We start from the raw sequence: 18,045 nt of genomic DNA, 5'->3' as shown, positions 1-18,045 counted from the left end.
TAACAGTTTTGACAACTGTTGAGGCCCAGAACACACTCCATATACCGTTTTCAGAACTGTTATAAAGCATTTTAAAGCGCTTTAAAGCAGTAGTGTAGAGTGGGGATTTTGAGGGAAGCCCATTTTGGAGTAGGAGTCCAGATTAACCGTGCAACCCTATACATGTCTACTCGGAAGTAAGCTCCTTTGAGTTCAACGGGACCTACTCCCAGCCTAAACAGCAAAAGAAGAAGAGGGAGAGGAGGAATTTAAAGAGCGTTTCTTTTAGATCTCTTAATAACTATAGCAATGGAAGGGTGTCCACAAGGGTAAAAAAGACGTTCTTCCTCGCCTGCCGCCGCCTTTATTCCCGTTTTGTTTTGTTTTTAAGCAAAGGGATTTGCGCATTTGGCATGCAAAACTCGACTGGAATGTACCACGCGGACCTTCTTAAAGACAGCATAGGCAGCAAAAGAGAGAGGTTTTTGTTTGCTTCCTTGCTTTTCTTTTTTAAAGTATATCCGTATGCAAAAACACCCCCCAAAAAATCGATATCAGAATTACACCCGAGAGGAAATGCAAAACATTCGGACGAGAGGTGCATAAACAGAAGCAATGTAGCGGAACTACCTGCGGCAGAATCAAGTGAGCACGCCTTGCTGAGAAAATGTGCGCCTGGGCAGAACCACCTCCAGGGACGTCTCTCCCTCCTCCTCCTCCTCGCAATGGTTTCACCCGATGAAGAGGGCAAAGGAACGACGTTGCAACGGTGGCTCGGAAAGGACAAAAGGAAGCGCCTCGTTTGCAAACGAGCTGGGATTCTGAGCTTTTACGTTTCCCGGTGCCTTACCAGAACGGAAGAGCTTGGTGGATTCAAGGAATGCTACTGACTCCATCCCGGCAAGCAGAAATGTAGCAAGTGAAGGTTTTCTTTCAAGGAGATATACAATGGGAAAAGCTTCACCTGTTTAATTTCTTGGCATGGAGATATACAGTGGGAAAAGCTTCACCTGTTTAATTAGGGTGACCATATGAAAAGGAGGACAGGGCTTCTGTATCTTTAACAGTTGCATAGAAAAGGGAATTTCAGCAGGTGTCGTTTGTATATATGGAGAACCTGGTGAAATTCCCTCTTCATCACCACAGTTAAAGCTGCAGGTGCCCTGCCCTCTTTTAAATCTGGTCAATGTAGTATAGCTCCTGCAGCTTTAACTGTGGTGATGAAGAGGGAATTTCACCAGGTATGACATGCATACAAATGACACCAGCTGAAATTCCCTTTTCTATGCAACTGTCCTCCTTTTCATATGGTCACCCTAGTTTAATTTCTTTGTCTGAAGAATAGTGCATACACCATAAAAAATATCTCTGTTGGGTATTTTAAAATAGCCCTGTCTTTTCTTTATTCTTCTTTCCTTCCTTAATGGGCAGAGATGTAGCTAGAAATTTAACCTTGTGCTCAGATCTGCCAGAATTTGTCAAATTTATTTATTTATTTATTACATTTATATCCTGCCTTTTTTTCCTCCTTAAGGAGCCCAAGGCAGTGTACATGATCATCCTTCTCTCCATTTTATCTTCACAACAACAACCCTGTGGGATAAGCTGGGCTGAGAGTCAGTGACTGGCCCAAAATCACCCAGTGAGCTTCATCGCTGAGTGGGGACTAGAACCTGAACTCTCGACTCCCTAGTACAACACTCTAGCTGCTACACCACACCGGCTCTCAAATCTTCTCTTCCTCTTCTTATGCAGACATTTCCCTGGATAAAACACAGAATTTCAGGTTGTGTTCTTTTCATTAAAAGAAGGAGAGTGTTCTATGCAAAAGGGGGAAAAAGTGTAAATCACTTCTGTTGTGTAAACCTTCTGTTGTGTTATTGTAAATCTTACAACTTGATTGCAATGCATAATCACATTCCCTTCCCCCATTCGCTCCCTCACTAATACTCGAACCAATAATGTAAGAGAAGCTCTTTAAACAAGCATTTGACTCTGCTGTTGCTTCATTTCATCTATTGTTTGCTGCTGCTTTTAGCTTGTGATGAATTTTAATGGTTAGTTATTATACTTGTGTTTTTATATTTGAGCTGCTTCGAGTGGTTCCTTTTCGGGAGGGGAAAAGCCAGGTAAAGATTCCGTAAATAATAAAGAAATGTGGCTTTGCATGCTTTATGTAAAACCACCCTAGATTTCTTGACCTTGTATTCGTGGAAAACAAGGTTAAACACTAAAATGGTGGTTCAGCTGTTAGGGTGTGATCCTATGCATGTTTAGACAGGGAAAAAAATGTCCTGGCTGAGGAATGCAGGGAGTTGTATGACTTCTTTTCTACCCAGATATGTATAGGATTGCACCCTTAGTTAGGATTTGTAATTCTTCAAACTTATGGTACTGTGTTGTACTCAGCTGTATACTCTGACTATGGTTCGGCATGTATTTCAATAACGTGCTCCACGGTCTCACCGTGTGCATTCCACAGCCCAACCCTTTCATGTGTGCTGCTCACACAGTACTTAAGGGCCATGTAAACTGCAATTAACATCCACCAGGCTTAAGTACACACATTCCCTGCCCTGTAAAACGGAATCACAGGGCTGCCCTTTGGACATAGAAAGCTGAATATGAATGTCATCCGTTTTCTGGAGGAGAAGGCTATCAATGGCTACCAGACCCGATAGCTATGCGCTACCTCCAGTAGCAGAGGCAGTAAGCCTACATACACCATTTGTTGGGGAACATGGGCAGGAGGGTGCTATTTGTGGGTTCCTGGTGGACAGCTGGTTGGCCACTATGTGAACAGAATGTTGATCTAGATGGACTCTTGGTCTGTTCTAGCAGGGCTCTTCTGATGTTCTTGGATAAATCCTGGCTAGTAGGTGGAATACATTGTGAGTCGTATCTGTGGGTCTTGATTTTTATCCGTGAGCAGCAGTAAACGTGTGAGCATGTTAGAGGGACTCACTCTATCAAATGTAAAAATAAATATATCTAGACCTGTCTCTGTGCAATCAAACACATGAGTATGCTGGTATCAACCTGTGTGTGCATAAGAACTCCCCTAGTTAGAATGTGTTTGTCTAGATAAGGTGGTTCCCTTGCCCTTTACGTGACTCAAGGCAATAGTTTTATGGGTGATGGCTTAAGACCTTGGTCTTGTTGTCAGTAAAAGCGATGGTTGCAGCAGCATAAAAAAAGGGCTCTCCGTCTCCAAGTTAACCCTTGCTCTTGCATTCATAAAAAAGACTCTGATTAGCGGGGGGGGGGGGGGGGAAAGTAGGACTGAAGTATTTCTGAATCATCCTTTGTTTTCAGCGATGGTTCCTGTTATTCCTTTCCTGCATCTGAAGAAGGGTGTGAGTGTGTGTGTGTGTGTCTGTCTGTCTCTCTCCATCAAAGCTGCAAAAACAAATCTGTTTGCTTTATGTTGCCACAGGACTGTGATTTATTAATTTTCCCTTCTCCTGCAATAGCTGAAAAACTATGGAATCGCTATGAGGCTGCGGAGGTTGCACGTGTGTCTAAAATCCTACATAGGCCTACATATGAACATATAGATTGTAAGCCTGTGGGCAGGGACTGCCTTAAGAAATATTTTTGTAAGCCGCCTTGAGAGCCTTTTTGGCTGAAGGGCGGGATAAAAATGCTAAAATAAATATATGAAACTGCCTTAAATGGAGTTGACAGGGGGCTCTGCAAAGTGCAGGATAAAAGGTTCTTTTCTGTCACCTGGTACCTAGTCCTTTAAAAAACAAAACAAAACAAAACTTGAGATGCCAGAGACTAAACCTGTGTAGGGTGACCATAGGAAAAGGAGGACAGGGCTCCTGTATCTTTAACAGTTGTATTGAAAAGGGAATTCCTGCAGGTGCCATTTGTATATCTGGGGAACCTGGTGAAATTTCCTCTTCATCACAACAGTTAAAGCTGCAGGTGCCCCTGCCCTCTTTTAAATCTGGTCACCCTAGTATAGCTCCTGCAGCTTTAACTGTTGCGATGAAGAGGGAATTTCATCAGGTTCTCCATATATACACATGAGATCTGCTGAAAATCCCTTTTTTTGCAACTAAGATTGTAGTGCCTGAATTTGCTTTCCTTTCCCCCCCCCCTCCTCCTCCTCCCTCCCAATCCCCTTTCCTTTTGTGTCATGTCTTTTAGATTGTAAGCCTGTCGGCAGGGACTGTCAAGAAATACTTTTGTAAGCCGCCGTGATAGCCTTTTTTGGCTGAATGGCGGCATAAAAATCCATAAATAAAAAATAAATAAACTGTTAAAGATACAGGAGCTCTGTCCTCCTTTTCATAGGGTCACCCTAAACCTGTGGGAACAGAGTGCTGGACCAGATGGGCCCTTGGTCTCCTCTAGGGTGACCCTATGAAAAGGAGGACAGGGCTCCTGTACCTTTAACAGTTGTATTGAAAAGGAAATTTCAGCAGGCGTCTTTTGTATATATGGGGAACCTGGTGAAATTTCCTCTTCATCACCACAGTTAAAGCTGCCCTCTTTTGTATGTGGTCACTCTAGTATAGCTCCTGCACCTTTAACTGTTATGATGAAGAGGGAATTTCACCAGGCTCTCCATATATACAAATGACACCTGCAGAAATTTCCTTTTCAATACAACAGTTCAAGATACAGGAGCCCTGTCCTCCTTTTCATATGGTCACCCTAGTCTCCTTTTCTTATGTTCAAAGACTCTACTTTGCGGGGGGTGGGGAGAGGCCGACACATAGAGAAGCGCTCTTCGTGCCTCTGCGGAGCTGGCCCTTTAAGGGGACGCCTTCGCCTCCCTCCCTGGCCCGCCGCCAGTCCCCGCCCCGCGGCCGCAGCCTTGGGACTTTTAAAGGACGTCGCTTCTGCCTCCCCGCGTTTCCTCGAAGTCTGGCGCGCGGTCAGAAGGGAACACCCGATGGGGCTGCTCCGGAGTTGCCCGGCCGCTGCTCTGCGGACCCTGAGCCAGGCGCGCGTCGCTGCTTTGACCCGGGCCAGCCTGCCCCAGCGATGCTACTGCGCTCGCTCCGCCCAGAGCCAAGGGCTGCTTTTCCGACAGGTAAGCCGAGCTGAAACGTGCCCGCTCCGCCAACCCCTGGTTGGCACCGTGCAGAATGTAGGACCGCACCGCCGTCTCCCCATTGCTAAAATAAAGAGAGGGGGAGCTGGAAGGCCACCAGCTAAAGGAAGCGTTCCCAGGAGCGCCATACTTGCCGTGGGTTGCCAACTTTTCCCTTCTGATTGAGCGCCTCTTCCTCGAACAGTGGCACTGCAGGCAGAGGTTTAAACGGGTGAGGTTTTTCCTTTCTTGAATCTGTCTGCTACATGATTGTGTGTGTGTTCGCTTGCGTAAGTTCCGATACCAAGTTGTGCAAGAAAGATACAAGATCTCTACTAGAACGTCACCAAAATAAAGCCTCAATATAGTGTGACTTTAAAAAAATGTCAATAAGAACATATTCTCTCTTTCGCAATTGGGACAGAACTGGAAGTCCCGACTGGTGGATTCGATTTCCTGGATGTCTAAAACTTCCTTTTAGTAGCCTGATCCTTTGCACGTAGGTGCATAAGTCCATCCTACTGACTTCAATTTGGCTTCCTTTCAAGGAATGTTCAGGACCGCAGGATCCTAACTTCTCTCTCTCTCTCTCTTCCCTGTATGCCCTAAAACTTGTGCATTTGCGTCTTATCTTGATGGAGCCTTTTCAGCTTCTTCAAATTTTCCTTCCTAACCTCTGATTAATGACCACGACCGTTACCCCTTCCTGGGTATGTGGGAGTGAGGTTAGGAGTCTTGCAGAGAATCATTTGGCCTTGGTCATACATGAAGCAAAAGCCAAAAAAGGGCGAAAAAAGTAAAACCCCAATACAGATGTCCCAAAAAGCCAAGGGCAAAGGGGTGGATCAAAGGATGTAGTTTATTTAAAAAACAACTTCAGACACATTTTGGATCCTAAGGGTCTTTCTTCAGAGTAATTCGATAAACGCAAGATATCACTTCTTTTTCATACCCACGGTCTCCTATGCCCATTGTCTTTTTTGGCATCTCTTGGTCATTCGTGCCCTAATCAATTCCAGGTATCATCATCATCTCTTTCTCACTCATGGAAGTTTTTCTAGATGGACATGACGGGCTTTGCCAATTCATGCTGTCTTTTACAGATTCAGGAATTTCCTGACAATTGAGCATGTTTTAAGTATGACTGCTTTCTGGATGTTGGTGTGGATGTATTTTGGTAGGCTCAGTTTCTGAAGGTTTTCTGTATAGTTGTTTTGATGTGATGCTGGTGACTAATGGAATAATTGTGACCTTTTCCTGTTGCCATAGTTCTTTGACTTCCATGGCCAGTGGTATATATTTTTCTCTCTTTTCCTCTTCTTTTTCAACAACATTTTTGTCATTCGGTATTATTATTATTATTATTATTACCGTATTTCTTTGATTCTAAGACGCCATCGACTGTAAGATGCACACTAATTTCAGTACCACCAACAGAAAAAAAACTTTGATTCTAAGAAATAATAAATACACCCGCGATTCTAAGACGCACCCCGTTTTTAGAGATGTTTATATGGGGAAAAAAGTGTGTCTTAGAATCGAAGAAATACAGTATTATTCCATCAGTGTGCATGCTGCTTTACAGAGTACCAGAAGTCAGGTCTATGCCCCAAGGAGTTTTCAATCTACAACTGACCCAGCAAAGCAACAGGGGAAATGAAGGGAAGGGGAGACTGTGGGCTTGTTTCAGTTGCGCATGCGTAGAACTGGTTACAGCAGACCTGGGCAACTTGTGGCTCTGCCTTTGTTCTGACCTATGGCTCCCAACAGCCCTAGCCAGTGGTGACAGTTCATGGGAGCTGTAGGCCAAAATATCTGAAGGCACACAAATGGCCCACCCCTGGGTTACTGGATAAGTTAGAGGAGGTCACGGGAGCTAGGGGTGTGTGCCAGAGGTGTCATAGAAGGTGGATTTGGGGGAGGGAATGGGAGGAAGGGATGTGACATCAGGCAGGTGCCCTGGAAGGCAGTCCCAAGAATATGAGGAAGCAGCAGGAAGAAGGACAGTCTTTTGAGGGAGCAGGAGATGGTGGTGGGTAGGGTGACCATATGGAAAGGAGGACAGGGCTCCTGTAACTTTAACAGTTGTATTGAAAAGGTGTCATTTGTATGCATGCAGCACCTGGTGAAATTCCTTCTTCATCCCAACAGTTAAAGCTGCAGGAGCCTTGCCCTCTTTTGTATCTGGCCACTCTAGCATGGCTCCTGCAGCTTTAACTGTTGTGATGAAGAGGGGATTTCATCAGGTGCTGCGTGCATACCAATGACACCTGCCGAAATTCCCTTTTCAATACAGCTGTTAAAGATACAGGAGCCCTGTCCTCCTTTCCATATGGTCACCCTAGTGGTGGGTGGTGAAGTGGGAAGAACCAAGATCAGAGGCAAGGCTCTACTTTAGCCTTCCATAGCTAGGTCATGCTGGGAATTGTAGTCCAACACACCTGTACTTTCAACATAATGCTCCAGGTTGGGAGAAAGCTGCTCTATGGGTTAGAAGAATGGAGAAGTGAAAGGGGTTCAGGTCAGCAAGGCCGTGAACGAGACTGAAGGTGAGGTTGAGGAGCTTGTGCCAGATCCGGAAGCAGTCTGTAAGCCAGCGCAGGGATTCCAGATGTGCGAGAGGTGAATGGTCCTGGCAGCAGAGTGCTGGGTAGACAGTTATGTGATGATTTAATTATACCTTCTCGATACCATCCCGCTCAGATACATATGGAATATCACGAAACGAGTACTATAAAACAATCTGCAACTTCTGAAGTGCAGTTTTTTTAAAAAATACTGCTGTACTATATCAGTATGCTGATAAATACCGATAAAATACTGAAATGCTAAGACTGAAAATGTTATGAAGATAAAAGCTGTGGCACTGGAAAAATGTATTGCTAAGAGCTGGGGAACTGCCAAATGGGCAAAAGTGGCCATGGATACCTGCGAGACAGTGGCGAGGGTGGCAAAAACCAGTCGGGCAGCTCTCAAAGACCATGGTCCTGTTCTTATCTTGTATCATCTGAAAGATAATCTACGATCATAAAAACTGTGTCATAAAAGCCGTGGCTGCACACCAGTCAAGGAGGGCGTATATTTATTTACATGCGTTTAATGAAGGCGTTGAATGAAAATATTCCCAGGAGCCCCTGCCTTCTTCTCGGTAGCCAGAAACTCCCCACTCCCCAGGGCTAACCGTGACCTCTTCTTCCTCTCCACAAGCTCTTTGAATTGGAAAGCTTCACGTACACCTATTTGCTGGCAGACGCAAAGACCAAAGAAGCGGTTCTGATAGACCCGGTTCTGGAAACGGCGAAGAGAGATTCAACGCTGGTGAAACAATTGGGGCTAAGTTTGCTCTACGCAGGTGAGTTCTATTTAGTCCTGGAAGAAAAGAATTAGCTTCTTTTTCTTTTCTTTATCCCGTGCTTTCGACATAAGATGCTCCTAGGGCAGTATAGAAACTGTTCAGCTCCAACGGCAGTGAGATGTCTAACCTGGCCTCCATGGGAATAACAGGTTAAATTGGAATGGGAAGGAAATAGAAGATGCTCCTCTCTACCACTAGGTAACAAACGAATTCCTGGGTCTAACTTTCATTCAGGGAGTGGAAAGGCTGGAAATGACAAGGCGAGAATTTTGAGTACATTATTTTGTTTGTGCTTTTAAAATATTTATTTCTTTACCCACGTATTTAGAGCTAGTGTGGTGTAGTTGCTAATGTGTTGGACTGGGAGTCGGGAGATCAGGGTTCTAGTCCCCACTCGGCCATGGAAGCTCACTGGGTGACCTTGGGCCAGTCACTGACTCTCAGCCCAACCTACTTCACAGGGTTGTTGTTATGAGGATTAAGTGGACAGGAGGAGGGTCATGTACGCTGCATTGGGTTGCTTGGAGGAAAAAAGGTGGGATATAAATGCAGTAAATACATAAATAAATAAATTTAAAAATGCTTATATTCCGCCTCGTAATTTGGGGATATCCACCAGATATCGTAATTCACCAGGCTTACGTCCTCTAGAAACTAAAACCATGTTAAGTACAGTTTCTCAACACAGTCATAAAACGATAAAGCTAACGGTCATGGAACTAAAACAACAGATAAAACTCAAGAGCAGCAGGAATCAAATTAAACATAAAAGGCCTTAGCAAACGACACCTAAAAACTCGCAAAATGGAGCGTCTTCCCAAACCTGCTGCTTTTCACGCAGACTGGAGATTATAGAAGGGCAGCAGGTTGGAGAAAGCTGTGTTAGATGAAGCCCTCTTGTAGAGGGAACTGTGCCGTTTTCTTCTCTCTTGTTAGGAAGCTGTGAGTTTAAAGCTTTGGACACCATGTCATAAAAGCTGCAGATGCCACACCAGTTCAGGAAGCCAGATAAGAACTTTATTGCTTCTCTCCCATAAGAACAGAACAGCGGCAGGAAGCTCCTGACTCCCCACAGAGATACCGAAGTCCAGTGCCACCTAGTGACAAAATTACGTAGTGACATTATCCATACGCTGTTCCGTTAGGTATCTGGATCTCAGGCTCTTTAGCCACAGTTAGGGAAAAATATATATCCTAACTTCATATATATATATATGTGCCTGAGGTGGCAGCAACTGATCAGGAAAGGGATCTTGGGGTTGGGTGGATAGCTTGATAAAAACGTCGACTCAGCGTGAAAACACCAAATTCCATGTCAGGGATCATTAGGATAGGAATTGAAAATCAAACTGCCCGTATCCTAAGCTTATTTATTTATTTATTGCACTTAGATACCGCTCCCATGGCCAGGGCTCTCTGGGCGGTTTACAGAAATTCTAAAATTAAGATAAAAACAAGTATACAAAATTTAAAACTCTAAAACACATAAAGCATTAAAAACCATTAAAAAAACCCTAAACATGTGGGTGATTAAAATGCGCTGCCATATGCCTGGGCAAAGAGGAAAGTCTTAACCTGGCGCTGGAAAGATAGCAGCGTTGGTGCCAGGCAAGCCTCGTCAGGGAGATCATTCCATAGTCTGGGGGCCACCACCAAAAAGGCCCTGTCCCTCATTGCCACACTCTGAGCCTCTCTCGGAGTAGGCACCCGGAGGAGGGCCTTAGATGTTGAACGTAGTGACCGGGTATATTCATGTCAGGAGAGCTATGGCCCTCCAAACTCTAGGCGTGGTCATGGAGAAGGCCCCCTCTCTCTCGTAAGCAAACATGGGACTGAAAAGTCCATTTTGGGTGCAAAAAATAATTCTTAAGCATATTTTTCAGTCTAGTCACATAACAGCAAGACTAAAGGCTGCCTGGTTAAAAGGAGAGGGAGAATGCTAGATCTTGTTCCTTGCAATAAGAACCATGGTAATCTTTCTCTCTCTCCCCCCACCCCCCGATTTCTCAGTCAACACCCACTGCCATGCCGATCACATCACAGGCACTGGACTTCTGAAGAAGCTACTACCAGGCTGCCGGAGTGTCATCTCCAAGCACAGCGGGGCCTCGGCTGACATCCTAATCCAAGAAGGGGATAACATCAAATTTGGAGCTTTCGTAAGTGCATTGGCGGATGTCTGGGGAACAGATAGTAGGGCAAAAGCAACCTGCAACGAAATGTTGCAGTATATCCTCCCACCTAACCGGAGTGTTCCTGTTCAGGATTCCAGCCAGCCGTTCCCTCCAAGCAGGGAGTTTCATTCTCTGCATCTTCTGTTTTCTCTTCCAACAGACAGTTAAATTTGCCTGTGGCTACTGAACCCGCTCGGTCCTCGTTGGGCTGATCTGGGATGGGGCTTGTTTCCCCCTTTTTAAAAAAAATTGAAAGGATTTCTTGGTACTTGTGCAAACCTTCCCCAAGCATGCTGGTACCTCCTTCTTGTTTCTCAGCTTCTTCGCTTGGGCTTCAGTCCTGTTTGCACTCGCCACTTGAGTCCACTGTTAGCGTGAGTGATGGTTTCTCTTACCCCCTCATTTCTCTGTAGTCCATGTTATGCATGTATCTTTAAAGCCAATGTGTTAGGCGTTTCTCAGTGAATAATGTCTTGGTCTTGGGCTCATAGCCACTCTTGGTTGTGTAACTTTGGGCAAGTCACTGCTTCCGTTCCCCTTTGTTGCGATGGAGTAATAGCAATCTACCTCACAAGACTGTTGTTGGTTGGGTTTGGCGTAGTTGCTGGGTATGCCTCCTAGCAGGACTAGATAGCAATGGCTAAGGGGGGGGGGAACATGATAGAGGTGTACAAAATTATGCATGGTGTGTAGAATGTGGATAGGGAGACATCTTTCTCCTTCTCTCAAAATACTAGAACCTGGGGACATCCCATGAAGCTGATTGATGGGAGATTCAGGACAAATAAAAGGAAGGACTTCTTCACACAGAGCATAGTTAAACTGTGGAATTCACTACCACAGGATGTAGTGCTGGCCACCAAGTTGGATGGCTTTCAAAGGGGTTTGGTTAAATTCCTGGAGGAGAAGGCTATCAATGGCTAGCCTAACCCTGATGGTTGCGTGCTGCCTCTAGCATCCAAGGCTGTGTGCACCAGTTGCTGGGGAACTTGGGTAGGAGGTTGCTGTTGCACCATGCCCTGCTTTATTGATCCCTGGACGACAGCTGATTGGCCAAGGTGTGAACAGAGTGCTGGACTAGATGGACCCTTGGTCTGATCCAGCATCAGGGCTCTTCTGATGATCTTATGACTCCTACTGCTTTATTTAAGCTGGATCCTTTTGCTGTTACCTGATTTGGAGGCCTATTTTTCAATAGCCAGTGTGGTCAGTTTCATACAAAATGAGAAAGAGGGCTTCATGTCAATGTCTTGCTGTCGCTGCAGTCCCTGGAATCTCGTGCCACCCCTGGGCACACAGATGGCTGTCTGACCTACGTGCTGAATGACAAGAGCATGGCCTTCACGGGGGACGCCTTGCTGATCCGAGGCTGTGGACGAACAGACTTCCAGCAAGGTACGACGGCCTTGCAGTGCTGGCTGTGGATGAGGAGGGATGTCTGCAGTGCCTGAGAAAGCAGAAACCTTTATAGGAGGGAGGAATGTCTTTGTAGGGTCAGATCTGCTGTGGGCCCATTGGATTTGGTCCAGGCTCAGTGGGTGCCCCATGGGAAGAGATGACAGCTTCAAGATCATGGTGAAGGATGGGTCTATGAAGCATATGAATGCAGGGATTGCTACGCTAATTTCACAGTGAGAACCATTTTTGCTTGGATACTCTGTAGGATATTATCTAGGATAATAAAGTAGCGGAGGGGGGTGAGATGTCTTTGCTATAGAAGAAGGTAGATAGACCCCTGTGCATTGGTGTACAGCAGGTACCTGAAGAACATTTAGGGTTGAACTAGATGCGATGCTGAACCAGGAATTTGCCCAGGACATTTTGCTGCCTGCAGCAAAGAGCAAGATGGCTCTCCCTCCAGTTCTATGTACAAAAGCTGACTTTTCTAGCAGTTGGATCTTTCTTGGACACCTGTTAAAAGATGGCTTCCTCCATTGCACCTGAAAGCAGCAGGCCACCTTGGGGTGGGGGGACAGGGTAGGCCGCACCGCTCACAACTCTGTCTTCCAACACTTTGCTGCTGCCTTCCAGCACCTTGGATAGCTTCTTTAAGAGTTCCGGCTGAAACCTGGAGTAGATTCACCACCCCACTGACATCAGAGCCAGCAGCCTGCATTGCTTACATCCGAACAGTTCCTCCGTGTGACCGGAAACTTATCGTCCGAGGGCTTGTGGTTGCATGGAGGAACGTTTTGCATGTGCATAGATGCCTTTCACACTGATTGCCCCAGTTCATTGTGCATGTACAGTTACTGTCAGGTCTAGCCCTGCTCCCCCTAGTTTAGAAGAAGGTGTTTCAAGTAATCAGTCAGACTCTGATGTAGAGGAGTTGGCGCCAGACACAGGCCAGCCTGTACCAGTGGGGGAGACAGCTGTCACGGGCTCTTCACCAGCTGGGAGTGAACCCTCTCCAGAGCTTATCTCGTCAAGGGCAAATAATACACAGTCCGTGGGAAGCCAATATTCTTCCGAGGGGGAGAGCCCCGACAGGTTAGCCGATCCTAGAGTACGCCGCAGGCTAAAACGGGCGGAATGAAAGGAAGGCGAGAGAAAGTCAGCTCGGCTCGCATCCCGTCAGAAGCCACCTCAGAACTCGTCTCTCTGAAGTTAACGTGTCTTGGGAAAAGGCTTTCCACTCTTCTTGAATGGACAATTGTCTTGCTTAGTTTGCATAGTTTTGCCAAGGAGAAAGTTCCAAGAGATTAGATGCTCTTCAGGTGGGAAGAGATATTTATTCCTTAAAGCTTTGTAGATTACTTAGCAGGCCTCGTTATTGTCTCCCAAGAAGGCAGGAGGTTAAAGAGAAACACGACAGCTATGTGTGCATAGATACCTTGCCCACTAATGCTGAATGCAGAGGGGTGGGTGGGCAGAGGGCGCACTCTCGGTGGGAAGGGGCACTGAATGAACACACAGAGGGACACGTGCAGGCCCTTTGATCGAGCTGTCCTCATGGAGATCCAGGCTGCAAAGGGAAGGGAGGGTGCAGGAAATCTCTGGATGCCTTTAAGCACAGGCTGCTCCATCTCTCCTCCCAGGCAGCGCAGAGAGCTTGTATTGGTCAGTCCATGAGAAAATCTTCACACTCCCTGGCGACTGCCTAGTCTTCCCTGCCCATGATTACACTGGTAAGTTAGTGACCCCAATCTGATGTGATGGGGTGATATGGTATATGCGGTGGTGGGTGAAAATGCAGGCTCTTACTCATACCTCCTTCTCCTTAATAACAGCTTCCTGTATTAGTCACTTGCAGCCAAAACAGAGCCTTGCAGTGCTTTAGGGATTTTATTTTTATTTATTTATTTATTACATTTTTATTCCGCCCAATAGTTGAAGCTCTCTGGGCGGTTCACAAAAATTAAAACCATTAAAACATAATAAAAAAATCCAACAATCTAAAAACCCTAATTCCAAGGAAATGCATAGCCTTGCATATAAGACCCAGTTACTATGAATGTCTAACTAATGGTTTACACAATGGTTACACAATCCCTGACGGAACGCCTCTCCCGGCATCAACCTACTCGTACACTACGTTCAGAATCTAAGGTTCTCCTCCGAATGACTGCTCTGAGGGAAGCTCGGAGGATGGCAACAAGGGAGAGGGCCTTTTCAGTGGTGGCTCCTCAATTATGGAATGATCAATGATCTCCTCAACGAGGCTCGCCTGGCGCCAACGTTGTTATCTTTTCCGTGCCAGGTTAAGACTTTTCTCTTCTCCCAGGCAGTTAACAACTTATGCTGAGGGTATTTTTTAATTGACCCCCAGAACAGTTGTTTTAAATGGATATTGTGTGTTTCTGTGCTTTTGATGGTTTTAAATGTCTGTATATTTGTTTTTAATGTTCACTGTTTTTAACTTTTGTGAACCGCCCAGAGAGCTTCAGCTATGGGGCAGTATATAAATGTAATAAATAAATAAATACTGTGGCATAAGTGTTCATGGACTGTTGTGCACCTCAGCAGGTACATGTCATCCTCCACATCCTGAACTGTTTTCATACAAGCGGGTCATTATAAAGACGACTACATAACTTTAAAAACTGGTGCCTGAATTTGTTTGTTTTCCTCTACCCTCTCCATGCTTTCTTCCTCTTGTGTCATGTCTTTTAGATCAGAGGTAGACAGAAGGTAAATCTGGATCTACCGGTAGATCACTGGGTGATTTGTGGTAGATCTGACTCCCAATTGTTTAACAAGTAAAAATCCCAGTATAAAGATTTCCAGCCCCAGTGTTCTTCATCTGTAAAGTAGTTGTGTTTGATCGGGTCTTTGAGGAGCCCTACTAGCTGGCCAGTTTTAGAGTATTGTGTTCGAATCTCTGATCTCTGCTAATTCATAGATAGAGAGATAGATGCATCAGTGTATGGTTAGAGATGTCAGAGATATGTGTTCGGTGTGTGAAGCTCAACAAACTTTCCTTCTTTTGGCCCCCTGGACTTCAATCCGTTTTCTACTGCAGAACCTGACTCAATCTCCATTGAGTTAGGCCAGTTTGCAGACTTTCCGTATTTTTAATTTGCGCAAATTACAGCTAAAGTTTGCGCAAATTTGCCTAATTTGCACAAATCTCTATTTGCACAAATTATGGTTAGCTGCAAAAAAATTTTTTTTCAAAAAGTTCCCAGAGTTCAGGAAAAAAACACAGCTTTGCCTGCAAATGCAAACCGAGTTGGGCATGCCATGGAACTCCTTTGAGCAAAATGGATGGTTCATGAGGTGTAGTAGATAATTGATTCTGCCCCTCTTAGAATGCTAGCTCTTAGCATTCTAGCATTCTATTAAAAAAAACCCAAAATGGATCCTGAACGCCTGACATCTGCCCACTTCTGCTCTAGTCTGCAAGACCTTTTGCCACAATAAACCTGTTGTCCTTAGCGGTGCTGCAAGACTCTTTGGTATCTTCACTCTCCTTACTGAATCTTCCCTCCTCCTCCCTTGCAGGCCAGACTATGTCCACAGTGGAGGAAGAGCGAACCCTGAATCCTCGCCTGACCTTGCCCAAGGAGGCCTTCGTGGAGCTGATGAACAATCTGAACCTGCCCAAGCCCAAACAGATCGGTGAGGCCGGCTTCTGTTCCCCAAGCCAGGGGGAGAAGCAGAGAGCCTACAATCTGCTTAATTGTCATAGCTTCCTCTCTAGAGAATCCTGGGAGTTGTAGTTTGGCCAGGGTGCTGAAAATTCTAGCTATTTTCTAGCCCTCCTCCTTGAACTTAAGGGTTCCGGGGCAAAGAAAGGGTAATTCCTGTTGGACTTCTAAACCGCTAAGGCTGCAGTCCAGGATCCTCTTACTAGGGAGCAAGGTCTGTAGAACGCCATGGGACTTAACTTCTGAGTAAACATGCATAGGGTTGGGTATGCCCCGAGGTTGTAATCCTACGATGCTTATTTGGGAGCAGGACCCTCTAAACTCTGTAGGACTTGCTTCAGAGTAAACTGGCAAAGGATTGAGTTGTTGGGGTGCTATGGGTCTGGTCTGAAGGCCAGAAATCCTGGATTCTTGCATTCTGTGTTCAGGCACAGATCTCTTATGGACAACTTGTGGGCGAAATGCGACCTTCAGCCATTCCCTGTGCAGAACCCCCAATGTACCCCACCTGCTTCCTGCTGATGCCAGCTGATCAGCCATCAGCTGGGGGGTAGAGAACAGATTGCTGTTTCTCTTGCTAAGAGCAGCAAGGAAACAGTGTTTGGGATCGCTTGCACCCTCCCATTGATCCTAATTATGGGAGGGACTTTAATATCTCTGTGTGTGTGTGTGTGACTGTACACATGTGTGCAGCCCCAGACCCACCACCTGGCACTACCTACAGCTCTCATCCCAAAATATTTGCACACTCCGGTCCGGACTTTGGGTAACACTCTCTCATTTTTCTGCAGATTTTGCGGTCCCTGCTAACCTCAAGTGTGGAATTCAAGATCTAGCTGCCTAGCCACGTGCTTCATTCTCTAGGCCATGCCTGTTTCCCCGGGATCACACCTGTACGGCATTTGAAGGCCCTCCCTGAAGCAGTGCGGCTGCTTCCCGGCGTACAAAGAACCCCATTACCACTCGCTGTAGAGTAGGTGGTGAAAGGAGATGAGAAGGGTGTCCCTTGGAGAGGTGCAGAGGAGAAGTCGGATACAGTCGCTCGCCTCAGTTCCTGTCACACACAGCCACACACTCGTCCCGGCCTGGTTCCTATATGATGAAGCATCAGTTTCTAACTCTGATCCCTCTTTGGCCCTGTTTTGGGTTTTCCTTTTGCACTGGCCGGACATTTCTGGCACTTCCCGGCCCTCCATTCTGTTCCTTTCAAGTTTGCCTTACATTGAGATTTCTCTCTCGGACCTTGAAATTCTATTTGTGGACCAGAAGGTAGGGACCCTTGTAATGTGAATGATCAAAACTCAGGGGAGGACGGATTTTGTGTGCGGAAGCTCTTGTTGCTCATGGAATAAAAAACGGCATTTGTTGTTAACTAGCTGGAGTTTCCAAATGGGCTAAGGGCTCCTTAGGGATGGGAATGCGGATCAGGGCAGGATGACCGGTTAAGCAAAAGTACGCTCTAGGTTAAGGACCTGGTCTGAATGGCTTCCTGGCTATGCTGTAACGATGGCTTGGAAGCTTTCCACGTCTGGAGAAGTTGTGGACACCTTGATCAGGTGTTGGAGCTCCTTCAAAGCATCCTTGAAGCTTGGACCCCGAAATGGCTGCACGCTCTTGGTGCCTGACAGAGGAGCAGTGGCTGTATTTCCACGGCGTAGGAAAAGGTGTGGAAGACTCTAGGGACCGGATGCACGGGATAGGATGTCTTCATTTTGGTTTCCCTGATACTATAAGCGGTGCAAGAGAAGGGACCTTCTTTTACTTATGCAAATGTGCACAGCAGGGCCGGGCAACCCAGTGCCCGCCAGATGTTTTGGGCTACAACGCCAGTAAGACCCAGATCATGGGAGTTGCCCTCCAGATTGTTTGAGTGACACCAGGTTGCCTACCACTGCTATAAAACACCATGCATGTTGATGGGGCTGAATTAGTTTCAAGTTCTGTCCACTAGATAGCAGTGTTTCCTCATTGGAACTACTGATAGCAGTGAATCAAGCCTGTTTTTAATAAACTCTGAATTACACATTTCACGAGAGATCTGTGACTGGATAAGAACCTAAGAAGGGCCGTGCAGGATCAGACCGAAGGTCCTTCTAGTCCAGCACTCTGGTCACACGGTGGCCAACCAGCTGTCGGCCAGGGACCAATGAGGCAGGACATAGTGCAACAGCACCTTCCCACCCATGTTCCCCAGCAACTGGTGCATATAGGCTTACTGCCTCGGATCCTGGAGGTAGCACAAAGCCATCAGGGCTAGGAGCCATTCATAGTCTTCTCCAGGAATTTATCCAGCCCCCTTTTAAAGCCATCCGAATGGGTGGCCACCACTACATCTTGTGGTGGTAATGAATTCCATAGTTTAACTATGCGCTTTGTGAAGAAGTCCTTCCTTTTATG

The 18,045-nt window shown here is 46.1% G+C and overlaps 1 protein-coding gene across 1 annotated transcript; it reads left to right on the top strand.

Moving 5' to 3' along the window:
* Positions 1-4,844: 4,844 nt before the first annotated feature.
* Positions 4,845-17,020, top strand: ETHE1 (ETHE1 persulfide dioxygenase). The gene is made up of 7 exons (XM_063139682.1): positions 4,845-5,029; positions 8,237-8,381; positions 10,395-10,543; positions 11,824-11,953; positions 13,597-13,686; positions 15,503-15,619; positions 16,440-17,020. Exons 1-7 carry the CDS (start codon positions 4,889-4,891, stop codon positions 16,490-16,492), a joined length of 825 nt encoding a protein of 274 aa, XP_062995752.1. The 5' UTR covers positions 4,845-4,888; the 3' UTR covers positions 16,493-17,020.
* The last annotated feature ends 1,025 nt before the right edge of the window (positions 17,021-18,045 follow it).

The sequence above is a fragment of the Elgaria multicarinata genome, chromosome 13 (genome assembly GCF_023053635.1).
Source record: "Elgaria multicarinata webbii isolate HBS135686 ecotype San Diego chromosome 13, rElgMul1.1.pri, whole genome shotgun sequence".
Taxonomy (NCBI): Eukaryota; Metazoa; Chordata; class Lepidosauria; order Squamata; family Anguidae; genus Elgaria; species Elgaria multicarinata.
The sequence above is the reverse complement of the archived record's forward strand: the minus strand, read 5'-3'. Positions and strand labels throughout refer to the sequence as shown.